Raw genomic sequence first — 15,946 nt, 5'->3', positions numbered from 1 at the left:
GTGTGTGTGTGTGTGTGTGTGTGTGTGTGTGTGTGTGTGTGTGTGTGTGTGTAATCTATACTCTTTCTGTTTATCAGTTCTTTCTCTGGATGCAGATTGCATCTTTCTTCGTGATTCAGTTTAGAATAAGTGAGGCTTTATTCTGTTGTCAAGAAAGTAATTTTTTGTTTTGCTTATGGCTTAGTGCACATGACCTTACCGGTTGGCACATCGGTGACCGGACTTTGAAAATCCTGAATTTTGAGAAGGAAAATGGGGGTTTGCCTGCTGAGGTAAAGTGCATGTGTACTTCTGCCTTTCTCGGCAGAAGGCTTTTTTATGGTGTTTAATTAGAAAACGTCATTGGTACTTTGGATTCCTTGAAAAATGGCCAGGAGAAAACTATTTTGATTCTTAGTTTATCCTGATTAGGGATTCATATTCACCATTGCTTTGAAATTCCGTATTCTTCCAGAATTTTTGTGTTGAACCTTGTTTTTCCCCAAAGGGCATCAAAGACCCTTCCTACTCCTTCAGAATGAGGCTTAGTGAAGGGGTGGTGGTGATGTATATACTTGAGATTGCTGGTTTTTCTCAAAACTTGAACATATACTTTTCTTCCTGACCCTTTCGTGAGATTGAAAAGTAAAACCACTAAGGTGCTCTGTGTGTGCTTTGTGCTCCTCCATTGGTTAGCTTACAGTGTCTCTATTTTTGTTTGGTTTTATTTGAAAATTAAAATTTTTGTTGTTTAAGAGAGTGATGTTCTCCTTTCAGACCCTAATCCCTGCTCTTCAGTGCAGTTACTTTGCTCTCTTGTGGAAGCTGGAATTAGCTACTGAGTCATTAGTAGCTGAAACACCTCCCTCTCAGGTATGCGACTCAGACTGTTGTCCTTTGTTGCTAGAATTCTGTTTGTGTAGAAGATAAAAAATACTCAGAGTTTTGAGGAAGGTCTTATTTTTACAGAATTATTAGATCAAGTGCCTTCATTCCCCAGCAGCTAAACTAGTCTAAGGCTATGAATAAACAAAGAATAATTCTCAAAAGAGGAATGCAAACTATTAACCGTATTAATGAATGCTCTGAGTCTAAAATAGTAAGAAAAGTACCTATCAAAACAACTCTAAGGTCTCACCTCACATACAGAAAATTGGCAGAAATGACAAAAAAAATGGAGAAAATGTGGAAAGATAGAGACATTAATATTACTATGAATAAAATTGTGAATTGGTCCAGCTGCTTTGGAACTCACTTTGAAACTGCTAAGAAGAAAATACGCTTTGACTTGATGATCTCATTACCAGACTTAATATTCCCAAGGTGATTATAGTTAATAGCTCATTTTGTACTAGCAAAAAACTAGAAACAAAGTAGATGCCCATCAGCTGAGGAATTGCTCGACAAGTTGTATTAATATAATAGAATATTACTTTGCTGTAAGAAATAATGACTATAAAGAATAAAATGAAACATAGGAAGACATTGAAATGATACGAAGTGAAGTAAGCAGAACCAGGAAAACAGTATAAATACTGATTAAAAACATAAAAACTGAACATTGTGTATTTACAATTATCAAGACTCATAGGCCTCAATAAGATTGTAGATGTAGAGCTGTAGAGGCCTTGTAGTCCAATGCCCTCATTTTATAGATGAGGACTCAGAGAGGTAAATTGTCCAAGGTCACACTCTTCCAGAGGTGGAATTGAACTCAGGTTCTCTGACTCCAAATCCCTTTCATTTCGCACTGAAATGTTCTGCCTCTTGAAAGAGAGAGATGAAAGTTCATCTTTTTTCCTTTACAGAGGTAGTGGATATAGAACATTTCATAAATCATCTTAATTCATGTGTTTATTAGTTTTGCTGATTTTGTTTTAGTCTTTGTTAAAAGGGATGGTTCTTTGGGTGTGGGAGGGAAGAGGGACATTGGGAGGTGAAGGTAATGTGAAAGTAAGATACTGTTATTTTTTTAAAGGAGATAAGATTGGGAGAAAGAAAAAAGAAAGATGGGTTTCCCCATCTGAAAAATAATGCATGTTAGATTAGATGGGCTCTAAGTTTTCTTCTAGCTCTTTGAGGAAAGCCCTTACCAGAAACATGTGATTTCTAGTCAGTGGTGTTTATTCTAGCAGGAACATTGTGATATCATTGGTTATCTTCATTTCTTACAAACTATACTTTTGGTTAGTGATTAATATTATATATCTTTATAGTGGGGTAAACAGTAATATTTAGTATATTTGTTGCCAAATTAAGCCTATGATTGGCTTTATTTAAAGTTTTTTTTAAAAAGAAAAATTTGAGAAACAGTGGCATATTGTAAAGAATGTTATATCAGAAGGCCCAGGTTCAAATTCTTACTTTTGCTTATTGTCTGTGTGACCTTGAGCAAGTTACTGAATTCACCATGTTGGGCTCCAGTTTCCTCATCTATAAAATGAGGTGTTTGGATCAGGTGATTTGAGATCCTTTTCAGTCCCATGGGTCTGTGATCCTATGTGACCCTGTGACAATACACAAATTTAATTTGTAACCAAAATAATAATCGTATTAAAGGTAGAAGATGAAAGAAGAGGAACAAAATAAAAGCTTCAATGAATTTAGCTATTGAGAATTGTAAAGCCCTCAAAAAGCTCACAATTATTTTGGATTATCATAAGCTTGGATACACATATATGGATTAAGTTAATTTTTTTTAAAGAATGCTTTTTTTTTTGTCAATTACATGTAAAAATTTTTTCAACATTCTTTTTTTTATATTTTTTGACTTCCAGATTCCTTCCCCTCCTTGAGAAGGCAAGCACTTTGATATAGATTATACATGTGCAGTTAGACAAAACATTATTAAGAAAGTTAATTGTGATGTGACTGTGTAGTCATCTCTGAATATACAGTGCCTAATTTATTCAGCAACTTCTTTTTTCCTGCTGTAGCTTTCTTTACAGAACAGAATGGTGTCCCTTAAAAAAATTTATTTACAATACATGTCAGAAGTCTTACAAGTAATAAATTTTAAGAACTGCTTATATTAAACTATACTGGGATTATTTACTTATGGTTTAAAATATTACTGTTTACATCTCACTTATGCCATTGTCAGAGAAGTCAATGTGAGATACACATTCTTCCTTTGAGACATTCTCAATTTCATTTTTTTTTTTTAAAGGCAGTTGGGGTTAAGTGACTTGCCTAGGGTCACACCTCTAGTAAGTGTAAAGTGTTTGGTCTGAGGCCGGATTTGAACTCAGGTCCTCCTGACTTCAGGGCCGGTGCTCTATCCACTGCGCCACCTAACTGCCCCAACATTCTCAATTTCAAAAGTAAATTAATGATGTTGCAGTTATCTTGTTAATTAAGAGGCTTATTATCCTGCTTATGAATTTTTCTAGCCTCTTGTTTCTCTGCTTTCTTTTTCTGCAATTTTATTGCTTATTAATAATGATATTCAGTTTCACTCTTCAAAGGAGGTGAAATTCAGTAAGTTTTGTTACTTGTTAACAGATCTGGTGAAAGAGTTTGTGCATAGAAAATGCTTACTTTATTGCCCAAAAGGAGGATTTTGTTTGTTTCCTATTTCTTGGTTATCTCTACCTGAGATATTTCCATCTTCTTTCAACATTGGCAGTTGGCTGCATTTTCTTGCTTTTTTTTTTCTTTCTCTTCCCAAAGATTTAATTGTATATTCAGTGAAATTCACTATAGGACACTTTTCATAAGGATAAAAGGATCTTTCTCTCTGTTTTACTTTGTTGTTATTGGGTTTTTGCTTTTTTTCCCCAAAGACATCTACTAATAAGGACTCAAGGCCCTGAAAGGAAGGGAGGAATCTGAGAACTCTGGTTTTTCTTTTCCGCTAATGTTAGTAAATTATGTAACTGGGTAAACTAACTAGCATACCTTCTGTTTTTTTCAGTTGCATGAGAGAGAGTAGGGAGAGAATAAGCAGTTTATATAATATAATGCTTACTATGTGCCAGGCATTTTGCAAATATTATCTCATTTAATCCTCACAACAGCCTTGTAAGGTTATTTTACAGTTAAGGAAACTGAGGCAAGCAACGTTTAAGTGACTTCCCTACTAGTAAGTGTTTGAGGCCAAATTTGAACTTAGGTTTTTCTGATTCCTGGCCTAGAATTTTATTATTATGCCACATAGCTGCCTGATGAAAGGCATGATACTTTACATGTTCTTCTTGAACTTAGAATTAGAATTGTAGTGTGACAAAATATGTCATTATAATTTGTTCAGGACTTTTAGGGGAGGAGGGGAATCCTTGGTGATTTTTGTTCCCTTCCAATTCCAGGAACAGGTTTTTGTCCTTGAATGGCTTTAAGATCTTGTTTTGTTATTTTAACATTGTTTGTTTGATGCCCAGTTTGTAGGTCTTTGCAGTTCATGGGTTGCTATAAGAAAATCTGGCAAGCTTAGGTTCATAGTGTTAGGGGGTTTAGAAGTAATTTGTTTTTTGTGAAGACTTGTATGCACTGATGCAAAGTGAACTGAAGAATCAAGAGAAAATTGTGTATGGTGACAACAATGGTAAAGATCAACAGCTTTGAAAGAATTATTAATTCTGATCAGCATAATGACCAGCCAGCATTCTGGCACACTAATGATGAAGCATGTTAGCCACCTCCTGATAGAGAGCCTGAAGTACTCAGAGAAATAGACTTTTTTGAGACATGATCAGTGCAGAAATTTGTTTTGCTTGACTATACATATTTGTAATAGAGTTTTTGAATTCTGATTTTGATGGACGATGAAGGGTAGATGAGAAGAAAGGTGAATTTTTGTTGATAAGGAAAAAAAATTAATTAAAATACAATTAAAAACCAAGTAATTTGTTTTGAAAAGATGTTTCCTAATTTTAAAAAAAACAAACAAAAATATTTTCAGGAAGCTCTTTCGGAGTTGAAGGAACAGATGACATGTTTCCGCTTGATATGTGAATCATACCTCAACCACCATAATAAGGATGTGAATGAAAAGGTTGGTGTAACAATTTATTTCCTGTAGAACTTATTAATTTCATTCACTAAATCAAAAAGGAAAATCTGCACCTTCTTATAATTGTTCACTCTTAAGAATCTCTTTCCCTGTAGTGAATCTCGTCCTCTAATACTAACACTTTGGAATTGAAGGCTTTTGATATAATCTCTCAGGGAGGGAGAAATAGGAAGTGGGGTGGCATTTGTGGTAGATATTTTTTGGGGGTAAAAAGATGGAGGAATGCCTTTAGTAGTGATATTCTTTCTTCAGGACTCTAAAGTGTGTGTATGTGTTTGTGGGCTTATGTTTTTAGGCCTTTATTCTGCTGTGTGACCTGCTGATTGTTTTAAGTCACCAAGGTGTGGATGAGGATGAAGATTTTGCATTGCTTAAGTTTCTTCCTGATCATGATCTTCAGTCAAGAATGATTGAGTTTGTCAAGGATCATGTTTTTGGAGAGAATAGTAAGTATCATGGCCCAAGGTCAGCCTCTTTTTAGTTCTGGAGGGAATAGTTTCAGAGCCTTCATCTATCCAGGGAGAGGTATGGTTTTAAGTGTAAATTAGATTAGGTTGTCTGTGTATATGACTGTTGTATATTTATGTCTTAATCATCATGGTCTTTAGGTCCAATAGGTAACAAAAAATACAGATGTTGAGAATTTAATAGCAATCCCATGTATTTTTAAACTTTCAGTTCCAAAGGAACCTTTGTACTTCATTGTTTAAGTTGCAAATGTATAAGAGGTCATTTTATTGGATATGTTGTTAGCTATTTAGCTTTTTTTTAATAAACAGAAAATTACACTGTATTTTCTGGTTTCTGAGTTGTCAAGTAATATTATTTTTTACCTTTTTGGTCAGATTTGAAAGGGTATAAATAATTCTCTGTGGGCACCAGTCATTGTCATTCTAACCATGGCTTAATATCACCTCCTAAATATTAATCACAATGATCACATCAGATCCAAGTATGTCTCTTTTAGGTCATATTTTCAGACCTGATAGTGATATACCTAATACCTAACCAATCTATTTCTTCTCCTCATGCCTCCTTGTTTTACCCTAGTTCCTTCTTGCTGATCTCAGTTCTTGGCCACTGTGTCTTGCCTCTTCCTTCCTCCTGGCTCCATGAAAATTCTTAATCTGTTACAATTTCCAACTGCTTAGTGTTACCTCAGTTTGAAAGTGTCATAATTAGTGACACACCTAGTATCTTGTTTTTTTTATAAAATGCTTTATATATCCTAGAGGGCAACTAGGTGGCACAGTGTATAGAGCCCTGGGCTTGGAATCAGAAAGACTCATTTTCACAAGTTCCGGTGCGGCTTCAGGCACTTACTAGCTGTGTAACCCTGGGGCAAGTCACTTAACCCTGCTTGCCATAGTTCCTCATCGTAAAATAAGCTGGAGAAGAAAATGGCAAACTACTCTAGTATCTTTGCCAAGAAAACCCCATGTGGGATCACGAAGAGTCAGACATGACTGAAATGACCGAATAACAACAAATAATATATCCTACTGTCATCTTTTAAAATACTAGCATTCTTTTCTGATACTTCCTATTATTACTCTTTTGGAATTCATTGAAATCCTTTTCTCAGGAGATTTGAATTACCTTTGAATTAGATGAAGGAAGTCAGCCTTATTACACAAACCTTTTAGTCAGAGTTGACTAGCTGTCGTTTAGGACTTTTCTGCTTTTAGTGGATTGGGTCTGATTTATTCTTAAGTATTGATTTGATGAAGAGAGGTCAATTGCTATGTTAAGTTCCTCTCCATTCCTCTTTTCCTTTAAACTTAGGTCAGGTATTCATTGAGTCTGTTTTGTGGTCAGTACTGTCCTTTCTCTTCCTCCTTCCACTATTGATAAAGATGCAGAAAATCTTGATTGATTAAGACAGTGGAATTTTCATTTTATAATTTTGTCATTGTCCAAAAGCACTGAATGACTACCAATTGATGCTTAATATCAGGCACTGTAAAGATTATAGAATCATTCTTGCACTTGAGACTTACAGACTCATTTGGAGTATAGGCCAAGCCCACATGAAAATATGTATATAGAAAGATGCTTCAGTATCTATTGACCAGGAACTGTTGTGCTGAGGGGAGAGATATGGGTAGATTGAGTATGTTAGAAGTTCAATTTGCCCACATTTATACAGTGTAAGTGGACAGCAAGTTATACACCAAAGAGAACAAACTGAATTCTTTTCCTAGATTTGCCTGAAGAGATGAATAGAGAGGAAGCTCATAGACTGGATTCCATATACAGGAAGCGGATTATTCTGGCTGAATATTGTAAACTAATTGCTTATAATGTGGTGGAAATGATGACAGCAGTTGAAATCTACAAGCACTATATGCAGGTGTGATTCTTGGCCACTGTGATTCTCTACTATAGATTAAATTCAAGATGCTTTGCTTTTGACATTCATTAGAGTAATTTTTTAGTGGACTGAGGCCACATATAAGATGCTAGGGTGACATTATTGGATATGATCTTTGGGCAACAGCTGGGCAACATTCGTTTTATTTCAAATTGTCCTGTTTGTGTAATCCCAACTTCTTCTATTGAAAGATCTATTTTTCCAGTTTGAGGGTAGTTGAATCTTTTTGACTTACTTAATCTTAATCCTTGGCCATTTGCCCAGGGCTTGTTGGAAAAAAGCTAATTTATTCTAATTTTGTTAGTGACTCCAGTTTCCTAAGAGACCAAGACTAAGCCCTTAAATCTTACATAGTAGTCACTGATTATACATCATGGCCTTATGCAGTATCCTTTAACTACTCTGGTTTGTGTTTGGGCCATTGGCTTATATATAGACCAATATGCTGCATCCTATTTTTCAATTTATATTTTATTTTTTATAAGTTGTGCTTGCCATTAAGGTGAATGATAGAATTGAAATCACTTTAAAATCTGTAAATGATAATTATTAATGATAAAAATTTACTTTTAATAAGCCTGTTAGTTAATATATGTTGATAGCATTGCTAGTTTGTGAATTATTGTTAGTGTTTTCCTTTAATGGTGGCATTCTTTTCTTTTGTTTCATTTTCTTTTAATTAGACCTACCATGATTTTGGTGATATTATTAAAGAAACAATCAACAGAACGAGGCACAATGATAGGATTGAGAGTGCCAGGACATTAATTGTTTGTTTGCAGGAGGTAAGAGAAACAATGTTGGCTGTAAAATCCTCATGTATAAAAACAGGGATTGGTTTTCCACACCACTGAGAGGTGAGTTCTCTCTTATAGGAATTTTTCCAGAGTCTTGAATAATTGAGACACTCATCAAATTGATGCCTATGTCTGCAGTGGGATATGTTTATGATGCTGTACTGCCTTTCCTCCCCCCCCTTCTTATTTTTGCTCTTTTTTTGGGGGAGGAGGGGGGGAAATGTTAGATTCAAAAGCAGAGATCAATCTAATAATTCTATCCTTGGCATGTTCTTGATTGCATTCATTTTAAGGAGACAAAGTACATTAATATTACCCCATTATTAATGAAGTAAGGAAAACACAGGAGCATGAAACAATTTAGTCATGTCCCTATTGTGAAATTAAGGCAGTGTTTGGTGTGGGATTTCAGGCCTTTTACATGCAGGTGCTCAATAAATGACATGGACTATGTAACTGTTGTATTCATTAGCCAGCAGCATTCCTTGGTTTCTCTGTTGGGCTATCCCCTTGAAAGGGTATTTTTCTGTCTGAGTTCTGAGGAATTCCTTACTTTCTTCTAACTGGCCTCCAAATAGGCCCCCAAAGTAAATGGCTATTTATTTCTCCATCGGAGATAGGTAACAAAATGCTGGCTGTAGACAGCTACATACTTGGGGTGTTTCCTTGACAATCTGCGATTCTAAACCCTAACTGAGATGAGCTAGTGCCTATTGGAACAGATTGTCTTTTGGAATGCTTATTATTCAGGGACAATGGTTATGTGTCTTCACTTGATGGGTGCCAATTAGCTCCTGACAGTGTTCGTGCTCATCATCAGCTAGGCTAGTGTTGTTATTTCCAGGCTGAAGTTATAGTGAAGAAAAAAGAAATACTACATTCTGCCCACCGCCTTTCTACCTCATTAGTAATTTTAAACCCCTTCACCTCAGGCTTCTGAGCCCCTATCATTTAGAGGAACTGGACATCTATTTTAGCAACTGCTCCAGCCTGGTCTACTTGTACATATCTGTTTTTAAGCTGCAGAACATGTTTCTCCTAGAGTGACTGATACATGAAGCCCTGCCACTATTTCGCATTCTGCCAGATGCTTTATATTCTGGCCTGAGTTCCCTGAAATAGGAGCTAAGGTGAGGGTAAACAGCAGCCTGTCAGAACCCTGTGTTTAGATATCATACACACAGATCATTTCAGCTTGACCCCTGGTTGCCTGTGCAGATTTTGAAGTCAAATGGAACTAGCTGGCTATTTCTGAGGGACCCTTGACGGCTTTGTATAAGCCCTACTTTAATGGAAAAAAGGGTCACTGTTAGATCATGTTAAAAAAATATATCTAAGGTAGACAGTGATGCTTCTTCAACATTCTTTTTTGCCTCTTCTTTGCAGTGAACCTGAAAAATACCAAGAACATAACCATTTAAATATTTAGAAAAGAACAGAATGTGGATTGTATATGAAATTAATGAACTTATATTCAAGTTTGTTTTTTTTAAAAAAAACTATGTATTAAATTAACAATAATAATAAAATTGTCCTGCTTGTCTTTGTCCCATTCTGAACTTCCTTCTTCTCTCTGTTGTGTTATCTTTTTATTCTGAACTTTTATATCACATGAAATGAGCATTTTTATATGTAAAGCAATCCATCTAAGGACTATACATGAAACATTCATGAAACAGTGAAACTCTTACATATAGCTTGTCTTTGTGTTTAAGTATATAATACATTCAGCATATTAACTCTTAAAACTATACTTCTTTTCTGAGTGTCCATCTGACTCTATTTCTGTTCTCTTCTGTGCACTCCTCAAATGCTTCAATGACCCTTTTTTTCCTTCTATTTTTCCCCTTTTTTGGGGGGAGCACCTTATCTCTAGTTCCTCTCCCACCTCACTTGCAAAATTGAAGGCAAGAAAAGATAAAAACTTATGCAACAAATATGTATAGTCAAGCAAAACATTTCCATATTAGCCTCGTCTGAAAAAAGTGTATTGCATTCTAAACTTTGGCTTTCTCTGAGTATAATACTTCTTGGGATGAGTATTCAGTGTGGGTCATCCTTGGGTTGTGCCTAAATCTTGCATAGGACTTTATATATCAATTCTCTAAGTAGACATGATAGGTTTGTGCCAGATTTGCATGTTGCTTTAGACACATGGGCTGCTTTATAAATTTTACTTATGATTCACTTTGTTTTACTTTCAAATGATTGGTGCTGACCAAAAAAATGTTACTTTGTAGATATTGCTTTCCCTGTCAACTAGTGATCTTCTAGTAGAAGGCCATTTGACTTCACATATTGCAGAGGGGATTCATGCTTCCATGGGTAGTTAAGGGAGAAGGGGAAAGTTACCTTCCAACTCCAAGCTCTTATGATATTATGTATCAAAGCCCTTAGAGGCCCTTAGTGTATGCAGGTCTTGATGTACTATTGATGCTTTATTGAGGATTTTCTTCTGTGGAAAATGTTTGATAATATCTGGGTTTTGCAGTTATATCAGAACCACATGGCAACCTATTGCAGCAATAACAGTCGTAAAAAGCAGATTGACTCCTCCGCTTCCTTTGCCAGTATTAAAGAACTTGCTCGTCGATTTTCTCTCACATTTGGCTGGGATCAGATGAACTCCAGGGAATCGATAGCTATGATACACAAGTATGTACTCCAAGTACCATTGTTTTACTTTGCAGTTTTTCTGTTTTCAATTTTGGTTTTATAGGGTTTTTTGGTTTTTACCTTTTTTTTCTTCTTTCTTTGCTAACAGAGAAGGAATTGATTTTGCATTTCATGGAGATAGTCAAGATATAGACTATTACCTCCCTCCCAATCTAACCTTTTTGGCAATCATCAGTGAATTCTCCAATAAGCTACTCAAACCTGACAAGAAGCTGGTGTAAGTTTAACCATGTTATTTGATTGTTGTATTAGACCTGTCAAGACATAAAACAATGGTAAGAAATAGGAAAGTTTGTAGGGGTTGTGCGTGAAACCAACTTACATTATAGGAGAATGAACTTAGGAGTTAAACATGTGATGTGTCTGCCTTTCCCTGTGTAACAGAAGTTTCTTGATCTCTCAAGTGTTCATCATGATGTGTGGTATAGCCCATATTGTACAGGTGGTGAGCATAGTGTCCCACGGCCAAAGGCACATGGAGCTCAGCACAGCTGTGCATTATATCTGATTTTTCAGGATTTTCTGGCTATTGCTATTTGAGTGATAACAGTTTCTTTAGTTGTTTTTTTAAAAACATAAGTTGTTTTTTACCCTGATCACAATTTGTCGAAGCGCGCTCTCTCTCACTCTCTCAGCCTCTCCTGTCTCTCTTACTTTCTCTCTCTCTCTCTCGTTCTCGATTGCTCTCTTCTCCAGTAGCCATTTGCACTCTGTTCTTCTTTGTTTTTGTTTCCCAAGTCAGTAAATTGTGTTGTTCCGGTTTCAGAAAGCCACCACAGGTCCCCCAGAGTTGTTGCTATTTTTAATTAAGTATTTGTAACAACTCAGTTCAGCTTCACCAACATGCATTTATTAAGTACCTGCTACATTCAAAGAATTGTACTAGGGATAAAAGAAAAAACAAAGCAGTCTCTGGCCTCAAGGAATTTCCATTCTGCTGAAGTGTAGCTAAACAACATACATGCAAGTGAATAAATACAAAGTAATTTTTAAGATAGGAGAGATTAACAAATGGAGGAATCGTGGAAGGCCCAGAATAGAAGTCTTGCCTACTTGATAGTGGCATTGGTTTTGTGCCTACCAGGGAACCAAAAACCAAGAGGCAGAGGTAAGGAAGGAGAATATTTCAGTCATGGGATATAGCCTGTCACAGGTATTAGGCACAGAAATCAGGAGGTGGATTGTCATGGACAAGCAACAGCAAGGAGGCCAGTTTGGCTGGAACTTAAAGTACGCAGATTAAGGGTTCTTAACATTTTTTATGTTATGGACCCCTTTGGTAATATGGTGAAGCCTATGGACACAGGCCCTTTCTCAGAAAAGTGTTTTTAAGTGCATAAAATAAAATGCACGGGACTATAAAGGATACATTTATCAGAATATTAAAAAACAAACTCCACGTAAGTTCAAGGACCTAAAGTTAAGACCCCCTAGTGTAGACTGTAAAGGGGTAGGGGAGCAGGTGGCAGGATGTGAACAGACAGTCCTGACTTGTCGCTCCCAGAAATGGAGTGGCTTTTGAGGCATATTCAGAAAGTCTAAGCCTTGAAAGAGAGCATTGCGTGTGTGTGTGTGCGTGTGCGTGTGTGTGTATGTGTGTTCGTGTTTGTGTTTGTGTTTGTTTTAAGTGGCTGTATCTTGAAAACAGGGCAGTGCATATTTTTTCATTTAGTCAGTGACTGTAATATGTTGATCACATCTGCCATATGGTTGGCAGTCATCATCATTGGTTACATCTAAAAAAAAAATCTCATCTTGCCTATAGTAGAGGAAAGTGCACAGAGCAGGAACACGCCGTTTCATTTGGTACAAAGAATTACAGGACTGGTTTAGATACTAAACTATAAAATGGGCTAAATTGTGTATATTTTTTTCCCCACATATGGTGGTTATTGAAATTTGGCTTACGTTTTCTTGTGATGCTTTGTATCTACTTATCCTAAAATATGTTTTTTGGAGCAACTGATAGATAACATTAACAAGCATGCTTTTAATTGTCATTGTTTCAATATGTTGAATATTTGTGAGTAACTGGGGCAAACAGATTAGAGACAATTTTCGGCTTAATGTAACAAAAACGTTTCTTGACAATTAGATTTAAAAGTGAAAAGGGTTGCCTCTAAAGGTAGTGACTTCCCATTGCAGGAGGTCACTGGAGTCTAGATGGTTATCTGAATTCAATTTGACAAGTATTTATTAAATACCTACTGTTCTAGGGAAATGATAAAGTTCATGTGTGACATAGTGGTCCTTTCTTTCATAGTATTTGATGTAGTAGGCAGAAAAGATACAAACCTAGAATCATGGATTTGGAGCTAAAAGATTAGGGAGGTTATCTAGTCCAGCTCTTTTATTTTACAGATGAAGAACCTGTGTCCTGGAGTGGGGCAGAGAGTTGGCTAGTATCAGAAAGCTGGGATTTAAATTCAAGTTCTCTGACTCCAAATCTAGCACGTTTTTCATTGTGTCAAACTGCTTCCTTATAATGTGCAATATTACATAAATATCATTTTTCGTTATTATAAACTAAATATCAACAAATGTAAATTTTTGTTTATACGAAGGGACACAAAAAGAATTGTATATAGCAACATGAATCTATTGTTTTTAAGCATAATATTTAACATAATAGTGGAGCATTGCATATATTGTCTCTGTCCCCTTCAGAATCTTCTCTCATCTGTGTATTTTTTAATGTTTCATTGATGTTCTTTTCTTTCTTTTCCTCTTTTTTTTGTTATCCCTGTAACTGTCCTGCAAAAAAAAAAAAAAAAGCCCTCCTTTGAGGGCTTTTAACAAATAAACATAGTCAACCAAGTGTTGATCTCATTTTGCACCTTTAGACCACCATGAGAAACATCGTCAGTATTCTGGAGTCAGTTGCAGTAATCCTAGTTCTTGAGTTTTTCAGTTATTTTCCTTTTTAGTATTTTAGTTATTATGTAAATTATTCTGGTTTGCTCTGCATACTTCATTTTGTATCTGTTCATACAAACCTTTCTAGGTTTCTTTGACTGTCCCTCTCATCATTCTTACAGCAAAACAATATTTGATTATATTCATAGTCCTTGATGTGTTTACTCCAGTTGCTGAGTGCCCACTTTGTTTCCATTTCTTTACTATAACAAAAGGTGCTACTATCAGTATTTTTATATATGTAGTTCCTTTGATCTCATTGTGTTAGATGTCCAGTAGTGGTGTTGCTGGACCAAAAGGTAGTGACTTTTTGGACATCATTCCAATTGATAAAATTTCTGGAATGATTGAATCAATTTACAGTTTCACCAAGAGGCCATTATTGTGCTTGGCCTTCCATTGGCTGTGCAACAGTTGTCATTTTTCTTTATGTCATGATTGTCAAGCTAGTGGATGTAAAGTGGAATTTGAAAGTTGTTTTAATTTATTTTGTCATTAATGATTTTGGTGCATTATTTAATGTGGCTATTGGTATTTTGTCATTTTTGTTTTGAGAACTGCATTCTAATCTCCTTTAAACATTTTTTTTTTTTTGGCAAGGAGCTCTTATTTTTATTTGTTTAAATTCCCTATATATCTTGAATATAAGAATTTTATCAGAAATTTGCTACGTTTCCCCCAATTAACTGTTTCTCTTCTAATTCTAATAGTACTAAATTTGTTCGTGCATAAAATTTTCAGTGTCATGTAATATCAACAAATCAATTAATAAAGATTTATTAAGCACCTCCTGTGTTCCACACACTGTACTAAGTGCCCCGGGGTGGGGGTAATATAAAAGTGGTCCAAGACAGTCTCTGCCCTCATAAAGCTCAATCTAATGGGGAATACAAAATGCAAATGAATACATGCAGACAAGCTTATTTACAGGACAGATAGGAAATAATTAATAGAGTGAAGGCTCTAGTATTAAGAGGGCTTAGGATAGGCTTCTTGAAAAACATGGGCTTTTACAGTTGAGGAGGGAAGAGTGTTCCAGGAATGGAGGACAGCCACGGAGAAGGCCCAGAGTGGAGAAATGGAGTGTCTTGTTCATGGAACAGCTAGGAGGTCACTGAATTGAAGAATATGTAGGGAAGTTATAAGAAGACTGGAAAGATAGAAGGGGGTTACTTTGTGATGGACTTTGAATGCCAGAGGATTTTGTATTTGATCCTGGAGGCAGTAGGGAGCCACTGGAATTTCTTGAATATGAGGGTAACACGATCAGACCCGAACTTTGGGAGGATTGCTTAAGTGGTTGGATAAAGGATGGATTTCAGTGGAGGCCTGAGGCAGACAGAGCTATCAGTTTGGTTATTGTAATAGTCCAGGTGTGAGGGATGAGGACCTGCGTCACAGAGGTGGCTGTCAGAGAAGAGAAGGGAGGAGTTTATAGGAGAGATGTTGCAAAGGTAAAATTGACAGGTCTTTGTAGCAGATTAAATATAAGGGGAGAGAGATAGCGAGGATGACTCCTAGGTTGTAAGTGTGGGGGACTGGTTGGATGGTGTGCCCTCTACAGTAATAGGAAATAGAAGGTGAAGAGGGTTTAGGGGAAAGATAATAATGTTTGAGATAATGATAAGTGAGTTTAAGAAGTCTGAAAGGCAGTTGGAGATACCAGATAAGAGGTCAGCTGAGAATACTGGGGCAGCAAAGGTAGATTTGAGACTCATCAGCAGAAAGATGGCAATTAAGTCCATGGGAGTTGAGATCACCAAGTGAAGTAGTATAGAGGGAGAAGAGAACAGGGCCGAGGACAGAACCCTGAGAGATACCTAAGGTTAGAGGGTGTGATCTGCAGGGGAATCCAGCAAAGGAGACAGAGAAGGAGCGATCAGATGGGGGGGGGCAGGAGAGAGTGGTGTCTCAAAAACCCAGAGAAAAGAAAATAAGAGGGTCATCAACAGATCCAAGGCTACAGAGAAGTCAAGAAGAATGAGGATGTAGTAAAATGCCTTTAGATTTGGCAACCAAGAGATCATTGGTAACTTTGGAGAGAACAGTTTTGGTAAAAGATAAGGCCATAAGTACAATTGTAAAAAGAGAGAGGAGAGAAAGTGGAGGCATCTCTTGCAGACAGCATTTTCAATGAGTTTAGCTACAAAAGGTAGAAGAGATATAGGATGATAGTGGTGATGGAAGAATCAA

The 15,946-nt window shown here is 36.3% G+C and overlaps 1 protein-coding gene across 6 annotated transcripts in view; it reads left to right on the top strand.

Annotated features, from left to right (window-relative positions):
- Positions 1 to 15,946, top strand: part of LOC114041161 (cohesin subunit SA-2-like) — a 122,911-nt gene that overhangs the window by 63,243 nt on the left and 43,722 nt on the right. For all 6 annotated transcript variants that reach the window (XR_003568889.1, XM_027859454.1, XM_027859455.1 and 3 more), the window contains exons 22-29: positions 185 to 272; positions 757 to 852; positions 4,880 to 4,972; positions 5,286 to 5,436; positions 7,195 to 7,343; positions 8,048 to 8,149; positions 10,653 to 10,816; positions 10,926 to 11,054. Coding sequence is in view for 5 of the 6 variants with exons in the window: in XM_027859454.1 (XP_027715255.1) it covers positions 185 to 272; positions 757 to 852; positions 4,880 to 4,972; positions 5,286 to 5,436; positions 7,195 to 7,343; positions 8,048 to 8,149; positions 10,653 to 10,816; positions 10,926 to 11,054 (972 nt within the window). In the remaining variant the exon portion in view is untranslated. The remainder of the gene's footprint in view (positions 1 to 184; positions 273 to 756; positions 853 to 4,879; positions 4,973 to 5,285; positions 5,437 to 7,194; positions 7,344 to 8,047; positions 8,150 to 10,652; positions 10,817 to 10,925; positions 11,055 to 15,946) is intronic.

The sequence above is a fragment of the Vombatus ursinus genome, unplaced genomic scaffold (genome assembly GCF_900497805.2).
Source record: "Vombatus ursinus unplaced genomic scaffold, bare-nosed wombat genome assembly UNPS02014168.1, whole genome shotgun sequence".
NCBI lineage: Eukaryota > Metazoa > Chordata > Mammalia > Diprotodontia > Vombatidae > Vombatus > Vombatus ursinus.
Note: the sequence above shows the minus strand (reverse complement) of the source record. Positions and strands in the feature narration are given on the sequence as shown.